At 37.6% G+C, this 14,342-nt stretch overlaps 1 protein-coding gene across 1 annotated transcript in view; it reads right to left on the bottom strand.

Moving 5' to 3' along the window:
- The window catches only part of WNT7B (Wnt family member 7B), an 87,655-nt gene that overhangs the window by 33,059 nt on the left and 40,254 nt on the right, over positions 1-14,342 (bottom strand). The window contains exon 2 of the mRNA XM_052690512.1: positions 9,799-10,025. Within this exon, the coding sequence (XP_052546472.1) occupies positions 9,799-10,025 (227 nt within the window). The remainder of the gene's footprint in view (positions 1-9,798; positions 10,026-14,342) is intronic.

The raw sequence follows: 14,342 nt of genomic DNA, 5'->3' as shown, positions 1-14,342 counted from the left end.
AAGCAAAGTTAAAAAGCAACTGTAAATGAGGATTTTGTTCTGGCCAATGCTGAGCACAACATGGTCAGAGTTATAGGTTGTTATACACTCTATTCATAAAGCCACATTACACATAACACCAGGTTTTGCTTCTGCAGATAGCCAGATTTACTAGATCACAAAATGCCAAAAACCCTGACTAGCCATCTATTTCAAAAATAAATGTTGTTTTCCACACTGGCATTTACAAGAAGTTATTCTATTTAATTTTTTAAAATCCATTTGATGTTGGACAACTGAAACAAAGTATGAAATTGTTTCCCCATATCAACCTGTTGTTTTTTGAGAACACAATGGCCCTTTTGTAACCTGAGGTCTAAGGTCACAGGAAGGCAGTGTGTTGTGCTATGCAGTGTCTTTAACCAAGCTGCATGGTGTCTCATAGAGCCATGTAACTTAGGATGCATATGGAACTAGGCAAGAACAAAGCACATGAGATGCAGAGATTTGGATTTCCACATTTGCAGGTCCCTGCATCAGTTTACATCAAAGGACATTCATCCTTAACTAATTTAAAAGGCAATACACTAATAGACCAAAATGAAGTTGGTCAGAGTCAGGTATATCAGCATATTTTAGTTCGAAACTCTCTACAGAACAACATCTGTTCCAAGGAAAACTTCGTTTTTATAGGTAAAATGCAATAAAACAAAAGTTTAAGGAGTTAGCACTCCCCTCAGGATGGAAATTCCAGATCTCACTCAGGTCAGCATCTACCATTTTTCATCCAGCTGCAAGCCATGTAAAGTTCATGAAATAAATGTATTAATATATTAGTGCTATGTTTGCAAGAGTTCTTTCAGAGACACAAATATTTGAATGATAATGATAACTTTTTAATCTGCTACTCTTCAACTGGACAGTTGTACCTTACAAAAAGGCATGGAAGTAGAGAATATAAGTCAATATTTGTTACTATCAACACATAATTTACAAATGGTACTATCCATTCACATTTATCTTTTGATCTGTGATTTGCAGTCTGTTTTGAAAACATTAATTCTTTCTGAATCATTGTGAGGTTCTGGCATAGAAAGAAATATTTAAAGCTCAGAGAAATTATCAGCCACAAATTTTTGAACAGATTCACTCAGATAGGAATCCTCCATCTCTTAAAATGTTTCTTTAACACAGTACTTCCTTATAAGAGAAATGACTTTTCATTTTTTCTAAAAACCTCCAGACAGAAACCTACTGAAATTAAGAAAAATCTGAACCTACTGCTCTCAAGAGAGCTTGTCTCCTCAGCTAGAATATTATCAATTCTTAGCACAGTAGTTGTTTCATAACTTTTTTACTAAACCTTCCCAGAATCAGCAGCTGCCAGCTGGAAGGTTTATTTTCTTATTCTGGTTTGGGTTACCGTATTGCTTTTCTGCTTGTGATAGTAAAAATCTTATCCACTCTTCTAAAGTCAGAAAATATGAACTGTCTGAATCTACTCTTTAATTTTTTTCAGTGATGATAATGCAAACTGGAATAGTCTTCTCACTTTACCTTGCAGCAACTAGATTTTCACAGCTTTTTTCTACTTTGTAGTTTATCTTCAAATGGAATTGTCCTGTAAAAACTGTCCTAAGGCAGCCTGCATGCCTTATTGTACTTAGATCACAGCCTATAGGACAACTAATGTAAGCATGAGGGTCTTTAGGAAAAATAGCCTGATTTTGTGCCAGCACGGCCTTTCTGTCTTTGTAAGGAAACTTGTGGGATAGTCACTAACAAAGCTGAAATACTTCTGTGATAATATATATATAATAAATTCATACAAATATATTAAATACTCTTATGTTTATTAAGGTTGTTTTTCCTTCCAGAAACATAACAGTTGTGAAAAGAAATGCACTGTTTATTTGAGCCATTTAACAGAAGGCTTTGCAATGAGTGTTTGCACTCTGGTAAATCTTACCAGCAAAATGAGCATACTGAGAAGGTCCTCAGATTTTGTACTTTACTCTCTTTACCAGATGTCTCTGTCTGCCTGACTGGTTTACCCAACTGGTATGAATGGTAACTTTGCTATGTATGGTTTTTGTTTGTTTTTTTTTTTAATTCAGCCTAATAATGAGAAATCTCTCTCTTCACATTACTGAGGATTATACATCTTGTAATATGCCACCGTGCTTCTATTAAAAACTATCGTTTCATAAGCCACAGCTCATTGAATTTGCCATGCTATTTGTAGCATGTACTCGTTTAACTAAATCACAGTAGCAAATGCAAAGCCTCCACATGACATTTGTAAAATGGACATTGGCACTCACTCCAAGGTACTCGTGTGAGCAATAAAGATCCAATGTGTTTTGGTCTTATGCAGTTTATATAAGATGCACATAGTGTTGGCTGATGAAATACGTCATGTGTATCTTTTTGTTGACATCCCAGATAGCCTCTGCACTATACATTGGAAGACAGTGCCATCTTGCAAGAAGCCACCTCTCACATTGAAATGGCTTTCATCAAATCCTTGCATCAAGGCAGACTTCCAGTTCAAATTACCAGCAAGTTTCTTTCTGATCAGTTGTCTGAATGCTAAAAAGACTTTGTTTTTATGAATCATCCTGTATGACAACAACAAAATAAACAAAGTTTTTTCCATGTTAGATCCACAAACTACCATGCGACTGTGGTTGACAGTAACTGATAAACCTAAACCAATCATAGCACCTACTGCTACAACAAAGATAATTTCTGCCTTTCCGCTGGTGAAGTGCACACTCTTCTCTGTATCACATTTAAAATAATCTAATTCCAGCTCATTTTCCCCTTTCAAATTGTTTCCAGCTGCACGATTCCTTTCTTTCCCCCATATTGTTTTTATTGGATATAACACAAGTCAGTAAAGATAGATTTTCCCATAATAAATATACAGATGTTAGAATAATAAACATACAGTCATACAGTCAACCTGATGTATGAATATTGCTGAGCATTAACTAACAATGTATCGATTAAAAATTGGAAAATGAAGACAAAAAGTAACTGAGAAAAAAATGGTGGGAGGAAGGAAAGGATAATAGAGAGATAGAGATACTTACTTAAAGCAAACTATCCAGATTCATTTATGATTCCCTTTACTGATTTGCTGATAGTATTAAAACATGTGTATGGTTGTAAAGCATTCCTAAGAATGCCGCCTGTCCTCATGTACTGGAAGTTTTCTGCTCATACTGCAAGCAAAGTTTTGCAAGTTGGCCAACTCATACTAGACACTACTGTACCAGATTAATGTATCAGCCTGGGGGTAAATTTCCATTTTTGGAGAATAATAAGCCTTTCTACTCCTCCCATTTTACTAGGAAGTTTTATGAACATTTGGCACCTCAGTTAAACCACCATTGTAGCCCAGAATAAAAATGACTGAATTCATATGTGAATCCAAATTAAATAAAGCCTATATATGGCCTGAACCAAGAATAATTTACTGATATTAAAATGTCAATAATTTCTCCATTATGCCATCACTTACATATCTTACATGCTCAACTGCCATTTTCTTTTAGGTCTGCAGCTGAAATGTTGGGATTCAGTGTGGATTTATTACCAGTTTCTAATGCATATGTAGTGAAGAATATCTTTTTTTTAAATGAGTATCGTTCTTTCAGAAGATGTTCTTTTCTCTTTCCTCATCTTCTCTTTGAAATGATGCTGTCTTCCCAGCATTTAACACTTGCATGTGTATGCTTGTGTATGAGTGAATGCTTGTATACAAATATTGACAACTGACTTTATTTTCTGTCATTATTTCTCAAAAAAACTTGTAAGGTACTCTTCACCTGTGAGTTAAGAAAATCCACGCACGTATTTTAGCAGTCTTTAAAAAGGTCATTTTCTTTTCCATCCTGCCCACTTTATGCCTAGAGTGTGAAGTAAAACTTAAGCAAGCACAAAGTGAATGGAAGTTTCTGAAAATGTGTTCTTCTCTTAAATCTCTCACAGCAAGCAGCTTAATCTCACTTAGAAGTATCCTTTCCATATATCAGTAATTTGTAGGTCCAAAAAAAAAAAAAAAGATCAGATATTTAAATAAGTAAATGTGTTGATTCTTCTCTATGAGATATGCAGTTCAAACACAAGGTCTGCTCCAAAAGTAATGCCTGCTATTTTATTATGTTGGCCCACAGTATCAGAGGCAGATGGTGGTAAGATTGCAGCAGAGGCTGAAACTTCCCACCAATATTCCATTACATGTTGTTGCCATGTGACAGATGGCAGCAGAGGGGCAGTCTGACAGAACGGTGCCTGACATGGAAGCATATAAACAAAGGTGTGTCATTGAATTCCTCCATGCAGAAAAAAAATGGCAGCCACTGACATTCATCAGTGCTTTCTGAATGTTTATGGAGACCAAAAAGTGGATATATGCACAGTGAGGCAGTGAGTAGTGTGTTTCAGCAGTGACAGCAAAGTGAAAGACAGGCTACATTTTGGAAGGCTGTGCACAGCTGTCAGATGTGAAATGAAGAGCTCTTGTTCATCACTGGTGAATATGCAGTTAATGGTGATGACTGTATTGGAAAATAGTGTTTTGTACCTGGGGATATGCTCTATCAAACAATGTTATTGTGCTCTTTGTATCTGTTGTTATTTCCATTGAAATAAATAGAAGAGAGTCTTTCAGAGAGACTAATGTACTAATTTTTTCTTTATACATATCTCTATGGTTTTCTCTGAGACACTCTGCAGTGTGTGAGACAGCCAGATGAATACTCCATTGTGATCCTTTTCTATATCATGAGTCTGTCAGAGGAGGCATCTATAAATTACTTTTGCCATCTTGACAGCTACACGCACTTGTATCTTCTGTGCCTCATTTTTGCCCTGGTTTAAACACTTATAACAACAGTTTTTTAATGAGCACTTCAGTTCAGAAAATTCCAGTGGAAATGATCAATAATTAGCTGGAACAATACTATTTCAAAGGAAAGCAAGTTTCGCTTCTCATATTCTCATCCACTACTTCAGAGACTGTACTGGCTACTTATTTCCTTGGAGTTATTTGCTTCTGACTCTTATTAATAATCTGTAAGTTTTAGAGATACCTATGTGATAGATAGCTTCAGGCATCATTTAGGGCAGTTAAGATAACTCCACGGTCTTAGGACCAGAGACTAAATGCTTCCAAACCAGGTTCCTTATCTTCAACAAGTTAGAACAATTATCTTTCAATAATGATTATCAAATTTATAGTACTAATTTATATATTGTGAACCAATTAGTTTGTGAATCTATTTGTGAAAGAGATAATCTCAAGGTTTATAATAAAAAGAATGAATGGAGAGTGCAAAAGATGAGTTAATGTGAGGAGCAGGCATGAAAACTAGGGTTGACTGCAGAAAGGTGACAGCTATAAGTATATACAAGGACTTGATGAGTAAAACTGAGTGTAGTAGCAACAACTTTCTTCGGGAGTAGCATGCTTGTAAAAGTTCCCAGCTATAAGTAAACAAACAAGCAAACAAACAAACAAAAAATCTATACACAATGCTTCATTTATTAACCCCATGCCACATCTTTTGTTCACGCTACTGATTTGGATACTCCTGTCACTTTTTATGTCTGCCTACTGTAAACCTTCCATATAAGTACAAGTGCCCCATGCATAACTTAGTTGCTACAGTCATTATTCTGTCCTCTGAACAAAATATTTAGATTGTTTTTAACAGAAACACCCATGTGTTACAGAGGTCATGGGTATACAACCTTTTTGGGTTGCCTAGCAGCACGGAGTGAAGAGGAATTGTCTTGAGCCACATATATGTAGGTCACGCTGAAAGTAATGCCTGATATTTATTTCCATGGAAACTACAACACTTATAATGATTACAATAACACTATTTAATAGAGCACATTCTCAGCTACAAAATACTATTTTTCATCATAGTCTGCACCATTTGTTATGTATTTTCATCAGCAATGAACAAGAGAGTCTGCATGCCACACTCCTCAAAATCTGCACAAGCAGAATTGACCCACTATTATCACCACCACTGCTGAAATGTAACCCCTGTCACCTCACTGTGCTCACATCCACTGTTCAATCTTCACAAACATTCAGAAAGCAATCAATGAATGTCAGTGGCTGCCATTTTTTTTCTGCATGGAAGAGTTCAGTAACATACCTTTGCTTCATATATGCTTCCATGTCAGGCACCGTTCTGTCAGACTGCCCCTCTGCTGCCATCTGTCACATGGCAACAACATGTAATGGAATATTGGTGGGAAGTTTCAGCCTCTATTGCCATCCCACCACCATCTGCCTCTGATATTGGGATCAGCATATTCAGAGCAGCTCTCATAAACTATATAATATTATATAAGTATATATAAATGCATAAAAGTAACAAAACTTATTTTAATCTTTTATATTTTTATTAAAACATTAGAAAGGAGAGAAACAAAAACAAAACTAGTGGGATATTTGGCCTTGTTTTTGTGAAACCAATGCATCAGTCTGTTTCAATGGAAGTATCTGCAATTCTTAGTGAGTTCTCAAAGTGTTCATCAGAGATTTTTGATACAATTTTACTCTTTCTCTCTTTTACCCTTGAAAACAATTGTTACAAATGTACATACTGCCAAAAAGAGGCTTATAAAAGTCTGATCAGGAGACATGATCAATTTTTTCTTCTTATCTGATTGCAACTATATACATTCCATTTGAAAATCTGCAGGTTATTTATTTATGTCAACTGAAAATGGAATTGTGAATATACCAAAAAATTGATGACTTTTTCAACAACTTTGAAGTGGTTCTCAAATTCCTTTATCAAAACAGAAAGCAAGGCTGTGCATTTTTTGCTGTTCACAGGACTGTCTTTATCCAATGTATAAAAATGTATAGAATTATTTGCCATAATTCGAGTTAGCGCTGCACTGCTCCCTTCCCATGCCCTAGTTTCAGCCCATATAGTGCCAATCTCACACCAATGTTCGGCTGTTGCTGAGTGATGGATGTGTGCCTAGGGCTGGGCCAGGCTGTTCAATAGCCATTCACCATGGTAGCACAGGGCAAGGAATGGCCAAATTATGGTCTGGGCCGTGCTGCATGAGCGGCCTGGGTTGTAAGCTAAAGATGCCTTAAAGCAATTCAGATCCTGCTGTCATAGTTTACTTTCCCCTTCCTTCCTATGACTTGAATAATTTGTCTTGATTTTTCTTGTCCTTAAGTGGTCCTGCAGTGGAGCTAGATGAGATTTCTTTTGGGGTCAGGTGGATAATATGCCTATACTTTTTAGTCCTAACCCTCACTTCAGTTTATCTAAGCCAGAATCAAATATCTGGTTTAGTGTTTGTGTATGTGTCAGATACAGATGTGTTTTATTACACCTGCAGATATTTATGCTTACAAGTCTTTCGAACCTTCTGAGTATTTTTTTTTAATTATTTTTCTTATTTTTCTTTTTACTCCTTGCTAGTGTAATAACACCACTTCCTAAATCCTGTCCTTTCCCTAGATAATGACCACATTGTCTCCGGATGCTATTCCCTAATAAAACAAATAAAGACACATGGATTATGGGACTCTTTATAGACCTGTATGGAACTCATCTGGCTCAGGTGGCAGGGGTCATGTAAACCTTCTCCATCCGTTACAGTTTGTGTGGTTTCACACTCAACAAATGTCAAATCAGAACTCTGCTGCAACTGCCAAGTTTTGTCTGTGTTTGGGTTAAGCCATAAAAGAATCCACCAAATTCCACATCAGTCATTTCAGAGCTGCAAGAAACCACCCAAGTTCGGTGAAGAGGTCAAGAATCTGGTGAACATTTTGGCAAAATGACCTGTATAGGGCTCAAGAAAACCCTGTTTTTTCAAACTTTGTGTAGTTGATACCCTGATTGCTAGTCCATCTTGATGCCAGTTTCTATTTGCTATAGCTCTTATTTCAGAAAGAAAGCACAAGCACAATTTGTTGTCTACTTTAGGTATTTCACTGTGCTCACTTGCACAGTTTTTCTCAGTGGTGAAAATTATTAGTTATGAATACAAGGAGGGTGCCGGTGAGATATCATGAGATACTCAGTTTGAAGAGGAGAGCAGAAGTTGTGAAAACCTTTTTAACTGAAAATTTAACAATGACACAGACTCTGGTACAACACTCCAGCGTGTCTCTTTCCAAAAACATAAATGATCTTACAGACATTAAGAGGACTTTTCTTCCTGCAGAATTTTGCAGATCAGGATAAATGAACATAAAGAACAATAGTATGCATGGCATCTGTATATTTTCTAGCAACATCATTGTTGACATCAACTTCTGACAAATAAGCATAAGACCAACTAAGGAAGACCAGACCTAGGTCTCTGATAGTCAGTACAAGTGACTAGATGCTGTTCTGATATATTTAAAATTGAAGGCAAATGTCAAATATGACGTTGTTTCTTGTACACTGTACCTTGAGAATGTTTAATGTCTTCCACTTACAGTTTCCTTAAGAAAATAAAGTTAATCAAGGCGTATTTTCTACATGGAGTAAAGATCATAGAATATGGTGATTCTCTGATGATGTGAGTCAGTTCCCATTATGTCAATGTATTTATTTAATTTCAAATCTGTATAACCCTGCCACCATGCCCTTCAAAACCCATACCTCAGTCAATTTCCCATACTTGCATTCTCTTTGAAAAAAAAATACTCAGTTTTATCATTGACTTAAGTCTATCTCAGCTTTTGGCATTCATTTCATAGGCATGCTAAGGAAAAAAAAAAAACAGAGTCATGATCTATGGCTCTGAGGAGGACCATGTGAGTTCTTTCCTCCTTGCACAGATGAGATGAAACGTTATGCCATTTTTTCATGCAGTTTTAAAGAGAAGTTTTAAAGAGAGTTTTAAAGAAAAAAGTGTCACCCAGAGAAGAATGTGACACAACAGTAATGTGATACAGTCCCAAAGGTAAGCTGGATACTTTCACTCTGAGCACCCTCATGAGAGCCGCACACACCGGAAAACATTACCCAACACTTAGCACCATCAGCATGATAAGAGGGTAGCCCTTGGGGGAAGGAGGTAAGGACAGGAAGAGGGTTAATATAATGAGCTGGATGATGAGGAAAACAATGATCTCAGTGGTGGGAAAAAAATATATGCATATTCCTTCCTATGAAATAATATCAGACATAGGATAAATGGAAAGTGATCATTTAGCTTCTGCCAGATAGTGGTTTGTCAGGCCAAGATCCTATATTATTTTCTTTGAATAAGTTTCCTGCCTCAAATCATTTGCAGTATTTTCTTTAAAATATGATAGCAACTCTAAAATGGGTATGTATCATTGCTTTACATTGGAAGGCCTGTGTTATATGAGCTATACTTCCATGAGTTAACTGGGACTTTCCTTCTGCTTAATCTGTGAGGAGGTGTTATATGCAGCTCATTTTAGTTCCCTTTTGATTGGCTATATCATACACTGCAGTTATCATGGCAACCTTTAACAGGACAAAAATTGGAAATAATTTTTTCACAGGGTGTGATGACTATGTCCTTGGATGTCTGAGCAGGGATCTGGGTCATTGCTGGGTACGAAGTTGCACAGATGTGAATGACGTCATCTAGAGTCCACTAGGGATTTTTTTGCCTCTTGCAAATTACTGTTCAATCAGTGAAAAAATACAGACAACTCTTGTTCTGGGAGCTTCACTGCTGAACTCCAGCAGGCAAATACAAGAGGGGGATAAGCTTTTGCAGGACCATAGTGAGAAAGATAAAAAATAGCCCCAGTACACTGCTTTAGCACTGTATTAGAGACTCCCTTACCTACTCGAAGCTCTTGTCCAAAAACTGTTTTCTCTCCCAGCGCAGAGCAGTTCCACCTCCCATACCGAAACTGGTACTGGCACTCATTGATTCCCATTTGTGCCCCTTCTCCGATCACAATGATGGCATCAGGGCGGCTCTGGCAGATTGCTCGCTGCCGAGGGGCCAAGCCTGGGATTTTGTTGCAGATGATATTAGCTCCTAAAGCCACCACAGATGACAAAGCTCTGAAGAAAAGCAGAAAGACACATTAGAATCAGATAGAGGCGATTCATAGCTTTTGCTGAATGCTGCAGTGTGGCAGGCAAGGCGCTAAGTAAATGAGGAAAGGTTGGAGGTTGTGTTCCTATAATTACACAGACTTATCCCAACCTCTCTGGTCTGGCACGTGGATTTGGAAATATTGCAGTAATTCCTAATCTGATTTGTGCCAGAAGCACCACACAAGTGGAATTTTGGCACTTTTCATTTCAGTCCTGTGCAGTGCCACCAGCTGCTGCTAAGTGGAAACTAAGTCATACTGAAAAGCAGAAAATAGTGCTAATTGATTGTCTGTGAATCTTTGAAGCTCATGTCTGCTTTGAATGGCCTACACAGATTCAGGCTCTGCACTTTAATTGCTACAGCCAGTTCAAGCATTCCTCATGTGAAACTATTGAACACAATTTAAAGGATGAATTGACACAGTCAGCCCTCCTGCTCATTATTACACTCAAGTTCCTGATCGATTAATGAAAGTTCACTAGCATAACTGAACTTTTAGACCTGGCAAATATCATGGAGCACATACAAGTGATCATACTAAGGTATGTGCCATCCAGACCAGAAACATTTGCAGTTCCCATTCTTCAAGTATATTTTCAGAATTTGTTATAAAGTGTGCATGTAACTTGCACCTACCATATGTTTTCACTTTAGTACATTTATTTTTCGTTTTTCAGCTTATTTTTCAGCATCTTTCCAGGCTCATTTCTCAACATCTTCACAGACTGCATTTTAAGCAGTAATATTTTGGAAAAATGAGACAATATGAGTACATATTCACGGATGCCTCAGGACACATCTATCCTGAGTACTACCTATGCTCAAGTAGCACTGGACAAGCCAGCAGAATAGTTCTGTTAGCAAAACAGTCCTTTTTCAACACATTGTACTGGACTACATGACAGCTACACAGTTTAGAAGGCTTCAGTCCATTTTCAGAAAATGCTCTTCAACGTCCAAGTCAATGAAGCACTTTTGAAAATGCCTTCTAAATAATGCACACTACCAAAAGGGAAGATCTTGAGGCATCCTGCCCCAAAAATGATGCCTGTGGGCATTGTTTCTGATCCCCATCCTTGATCAGCTATATAGACATCACAGAGCTTAAAACAGGCTCTGCTGCACAAACCAACCAGCTGTCAGGAATCACAGAAAGTACTCTGATTCTTGCTAACTGCAGAGAAGTAGCTCAATGAACCCTCGTCTCTCCTCCTAAAACTGGGCCATACAGATAGTTTCATTTTCCCATCCTGTTAGTAATAGTGTACAGAGTAATTTCCCCATTCCTTTCCTCTCCATCTTGAACAATCACTTATGCCTCTGTTCTCAGTATTAAAAAATTTCCCACTGGATGGATATGGTCTTTTTGGAAAATGCTGACTAAACAAAAGTAAAGCATTTTGTAGGAATTTATACTCTTCATCTCAAAGGTAACCAAAAAATTACATAAATGTTGCATTTAAACAAAATCAGAGTGTTTCATTTTGCTATTTCAATAAACTACAGTAAAGCCAGAGCAAAAAGGATGGAGAACTCTTCCCTAGTCAAATTGAAATACCAATTTTACTGTGAGATGGAAATTCTATGATGATTCATTCTGCTTTTAATGGTATTGGTGCATCTCTTCTGAAGTTAAAAATCTCTAAGAAACTTGCCAGTTGTAAGTTTTTATTTATGGCTTGTGACTTTATAGATATGGAGACAAGGTATTGCTAACATAGAGCATGCATGCCATGTGGTACTATCTATTAAAAAGAATAAGAACAAAATGTAGTTGCAGATCTGACAACTCACAGTGTCTGGGACATGAACACTCAGACCTTTCTCATTCAGACTCAGTAGCTTTCATTCATGGTACTTGAGTACTGAGCAACAAAGCATCAGCTGGAATCAGTGACTTCCCAGGATTCATGCAGATTTAGAGCTGAGATTTTGTTTCTCACCCACCTCTACTGAACAACTGAATAAAATAAAATGATGATGCCTTTAAATCAAGACTATGCAAGAGAAATAAAAATGTACAAAAAATATTATGAACTTCATGTAGTAACATTTTCTGACCTCTGCAATGCCACTTTAGATAGGAATATAGGGAGATACTGAAAACCACAAGGGAAAGTACCATTCTGATCATTTATCATAGAATCATAGAATCACCAAGGTTGGTAAAAACCTCAATGGTCTTCTAGTCCAACCATCCACCTAACATCAATATTTCCCCACTAAATCATACCCTTTAGTACAACATCTAAACATTTCTTGAACACCTCCAGGGATGGAAATTCCTCCACATCCCTGGGAAGCCCATTCCAGCACCTGACCACTCTAATTTTTCCTAATGTCCAATTTGGATTTCCTCTGGTGCAACTTGAGGCCACCCCTGTAGTCCTATCGCTCCTTATGAGGGAGAAGAGGCTCATTCCCACCTTGTCACAATCTCCCTTCAGGAAGTTGTAGAGGGCAATAATGTCTCTTCTGAGACTCCTCCAATAAACAGTCCCAGTTCCTTCAGCCACTCTACTCATAAGACTTGTGCTCCAGACACCTCACCAGCTTTGCTGTCCTTCTCTGGACATACTCCAGAGTTTTGATGTCCCTCTTATAGTGAGAGGCCCAAAACTGAACACAGTACTCAAGATGCAGCTACAAAAAAGAATTATTTATTTTACTACCTGTGCTGCAAATTCATCCCTGGGCTATGGTATCAAGATGTGTTTTTTGAAAGCGCTGAGCCCGCACAGCTTCCACCAACAACTATCTCAAGTTGAGCAGCAATAATTTATTACTTCAAAACAAAAGAAAGCAAAAAAGATTTGTCTACACTATTTGTCTACACTATATAATTTAGATTTTATTTTCTTCCTCCATTCACCCCACTGCTGTCTCATAATTAGGTTTATTCTTTAATGTATTCTTTGGTCTCTCAATGGTTTTGGAGCAGGCTTTGATCAAAGTGGGGCACCTTATTCATCCTTAAAATAAGCATGATCGTATCTGCCACAGAAGGTATTGTGAAGATATCAATAATTACTGCATGCTTGTAGAAAGCTCTAAGACAATCCTGACTAAAGGGATCAAGCTGCAATTACTGGGGAGCAGAGAATGTTTGGGGGGGAGGGCAAAAAGGCTCTCATTTTTTATTACTTCCAGGGACTTCCCTCTTTTGGGCCTGAACTTGCCAGCACATTCCCTCAAACTTCTTTAGCCTAGTTTTAAATTGCTACTATAATTTCAGTGCCAAAAGAAATGCTGAATCATGAATCTGAGGTTTTGGAAAACTTTATTTTTATTAAAGAAATGCACCCAGCAGCATTTCAAGCTTCCTCTTTGCTATTTCTTGTGGCATCCCTCAGTCTGTGCATCTGTCACACATTTGGGAGAATTGTGCCATGCTCCTGCCTCTTGGCAGGTTGAAGACTGCATTTGTTTCGCTCGATGGAGAATGTTTTGCTTTATAACTGTCAAAAGACAGATCCACACACCACATTTTGGCATCCTTTCCCATCTAATATTTCTCAGTAGTGCAAACTCCCTTGATTCTTATCACAAGGAAATCCTGAATGCAGAGTTTTGTGAAGATTTCTGGTGCAACTGTAACCATACCACACTGAGGTAGCCCATGCATGCTTCAGCTGTTATGCTGTGTACCATACACATAGGTTATCCAACTGAACAATGCTAGCAGAATAATGTTGCACATCTAAGCAGTTACTGGTAGCAGCTGACATACGAAGAGCCTTCACTGTTCTTCATCATTAGTCATCAATGCAAGGGAAACATCAGCGCAGAAATAGAGGTATAAAGAGTCACATCCAAATTAAATATCCCTGGTCTTAATCTGGGCTTGGATAGGACACTACAGTTCAAAGCTAGAACAAACTAAACCTGAGTAGTGGAGTCTTAGAAAGCTTGCTTTTTGCATGACAGTCTTGAAATAACATATTTGTCATCATAGGATCATAGAATCATAGAATCATGGAATGGCCTGGCTTGGAGAGAACCTCAAGGATCACCAAGCTCAAACCCGCTTGCCACAGGCAGGGCCACCAAATTCTTGGAAATAAGTCCATAGCAGTTCTTATAATCTGGATATAAGCAAAAAATCTTGACAGTGGGAGGAAAATTTTGATGTACTTGCTGAAGTAATGCTTCTTAAATTGTACAAAGACAGATGACAATGAATATTGTCCCTCAAAATCTGTTCCTTGTTATGATTGTGTTTTCTCTCAGGGACTTATACAACTACAGCCTTCCTTTTCACAACATTAGAAGGGAAAAAG

Source organism: Tympanuchus pallidicinctus, unplaced genomic scaffold, assembly GCF_026119805.1.
Source record: "Tympanuchus pallidicinctus isolate F22 unplaced genomic scaffold, pur_lepc_1.0 scaffold27, whole genome shotgun sequence".
NCBI lineage: Eukaryota > Metazoa > Chordata > Aves > Galliformes > Phasianidae > Tympanuchus > Tympanuchus pallidicinctus.
Note: the sequence above shows the minus strand (reverse complement) of the source record. Positions and strands in the feature narration are given on the sequence as shown.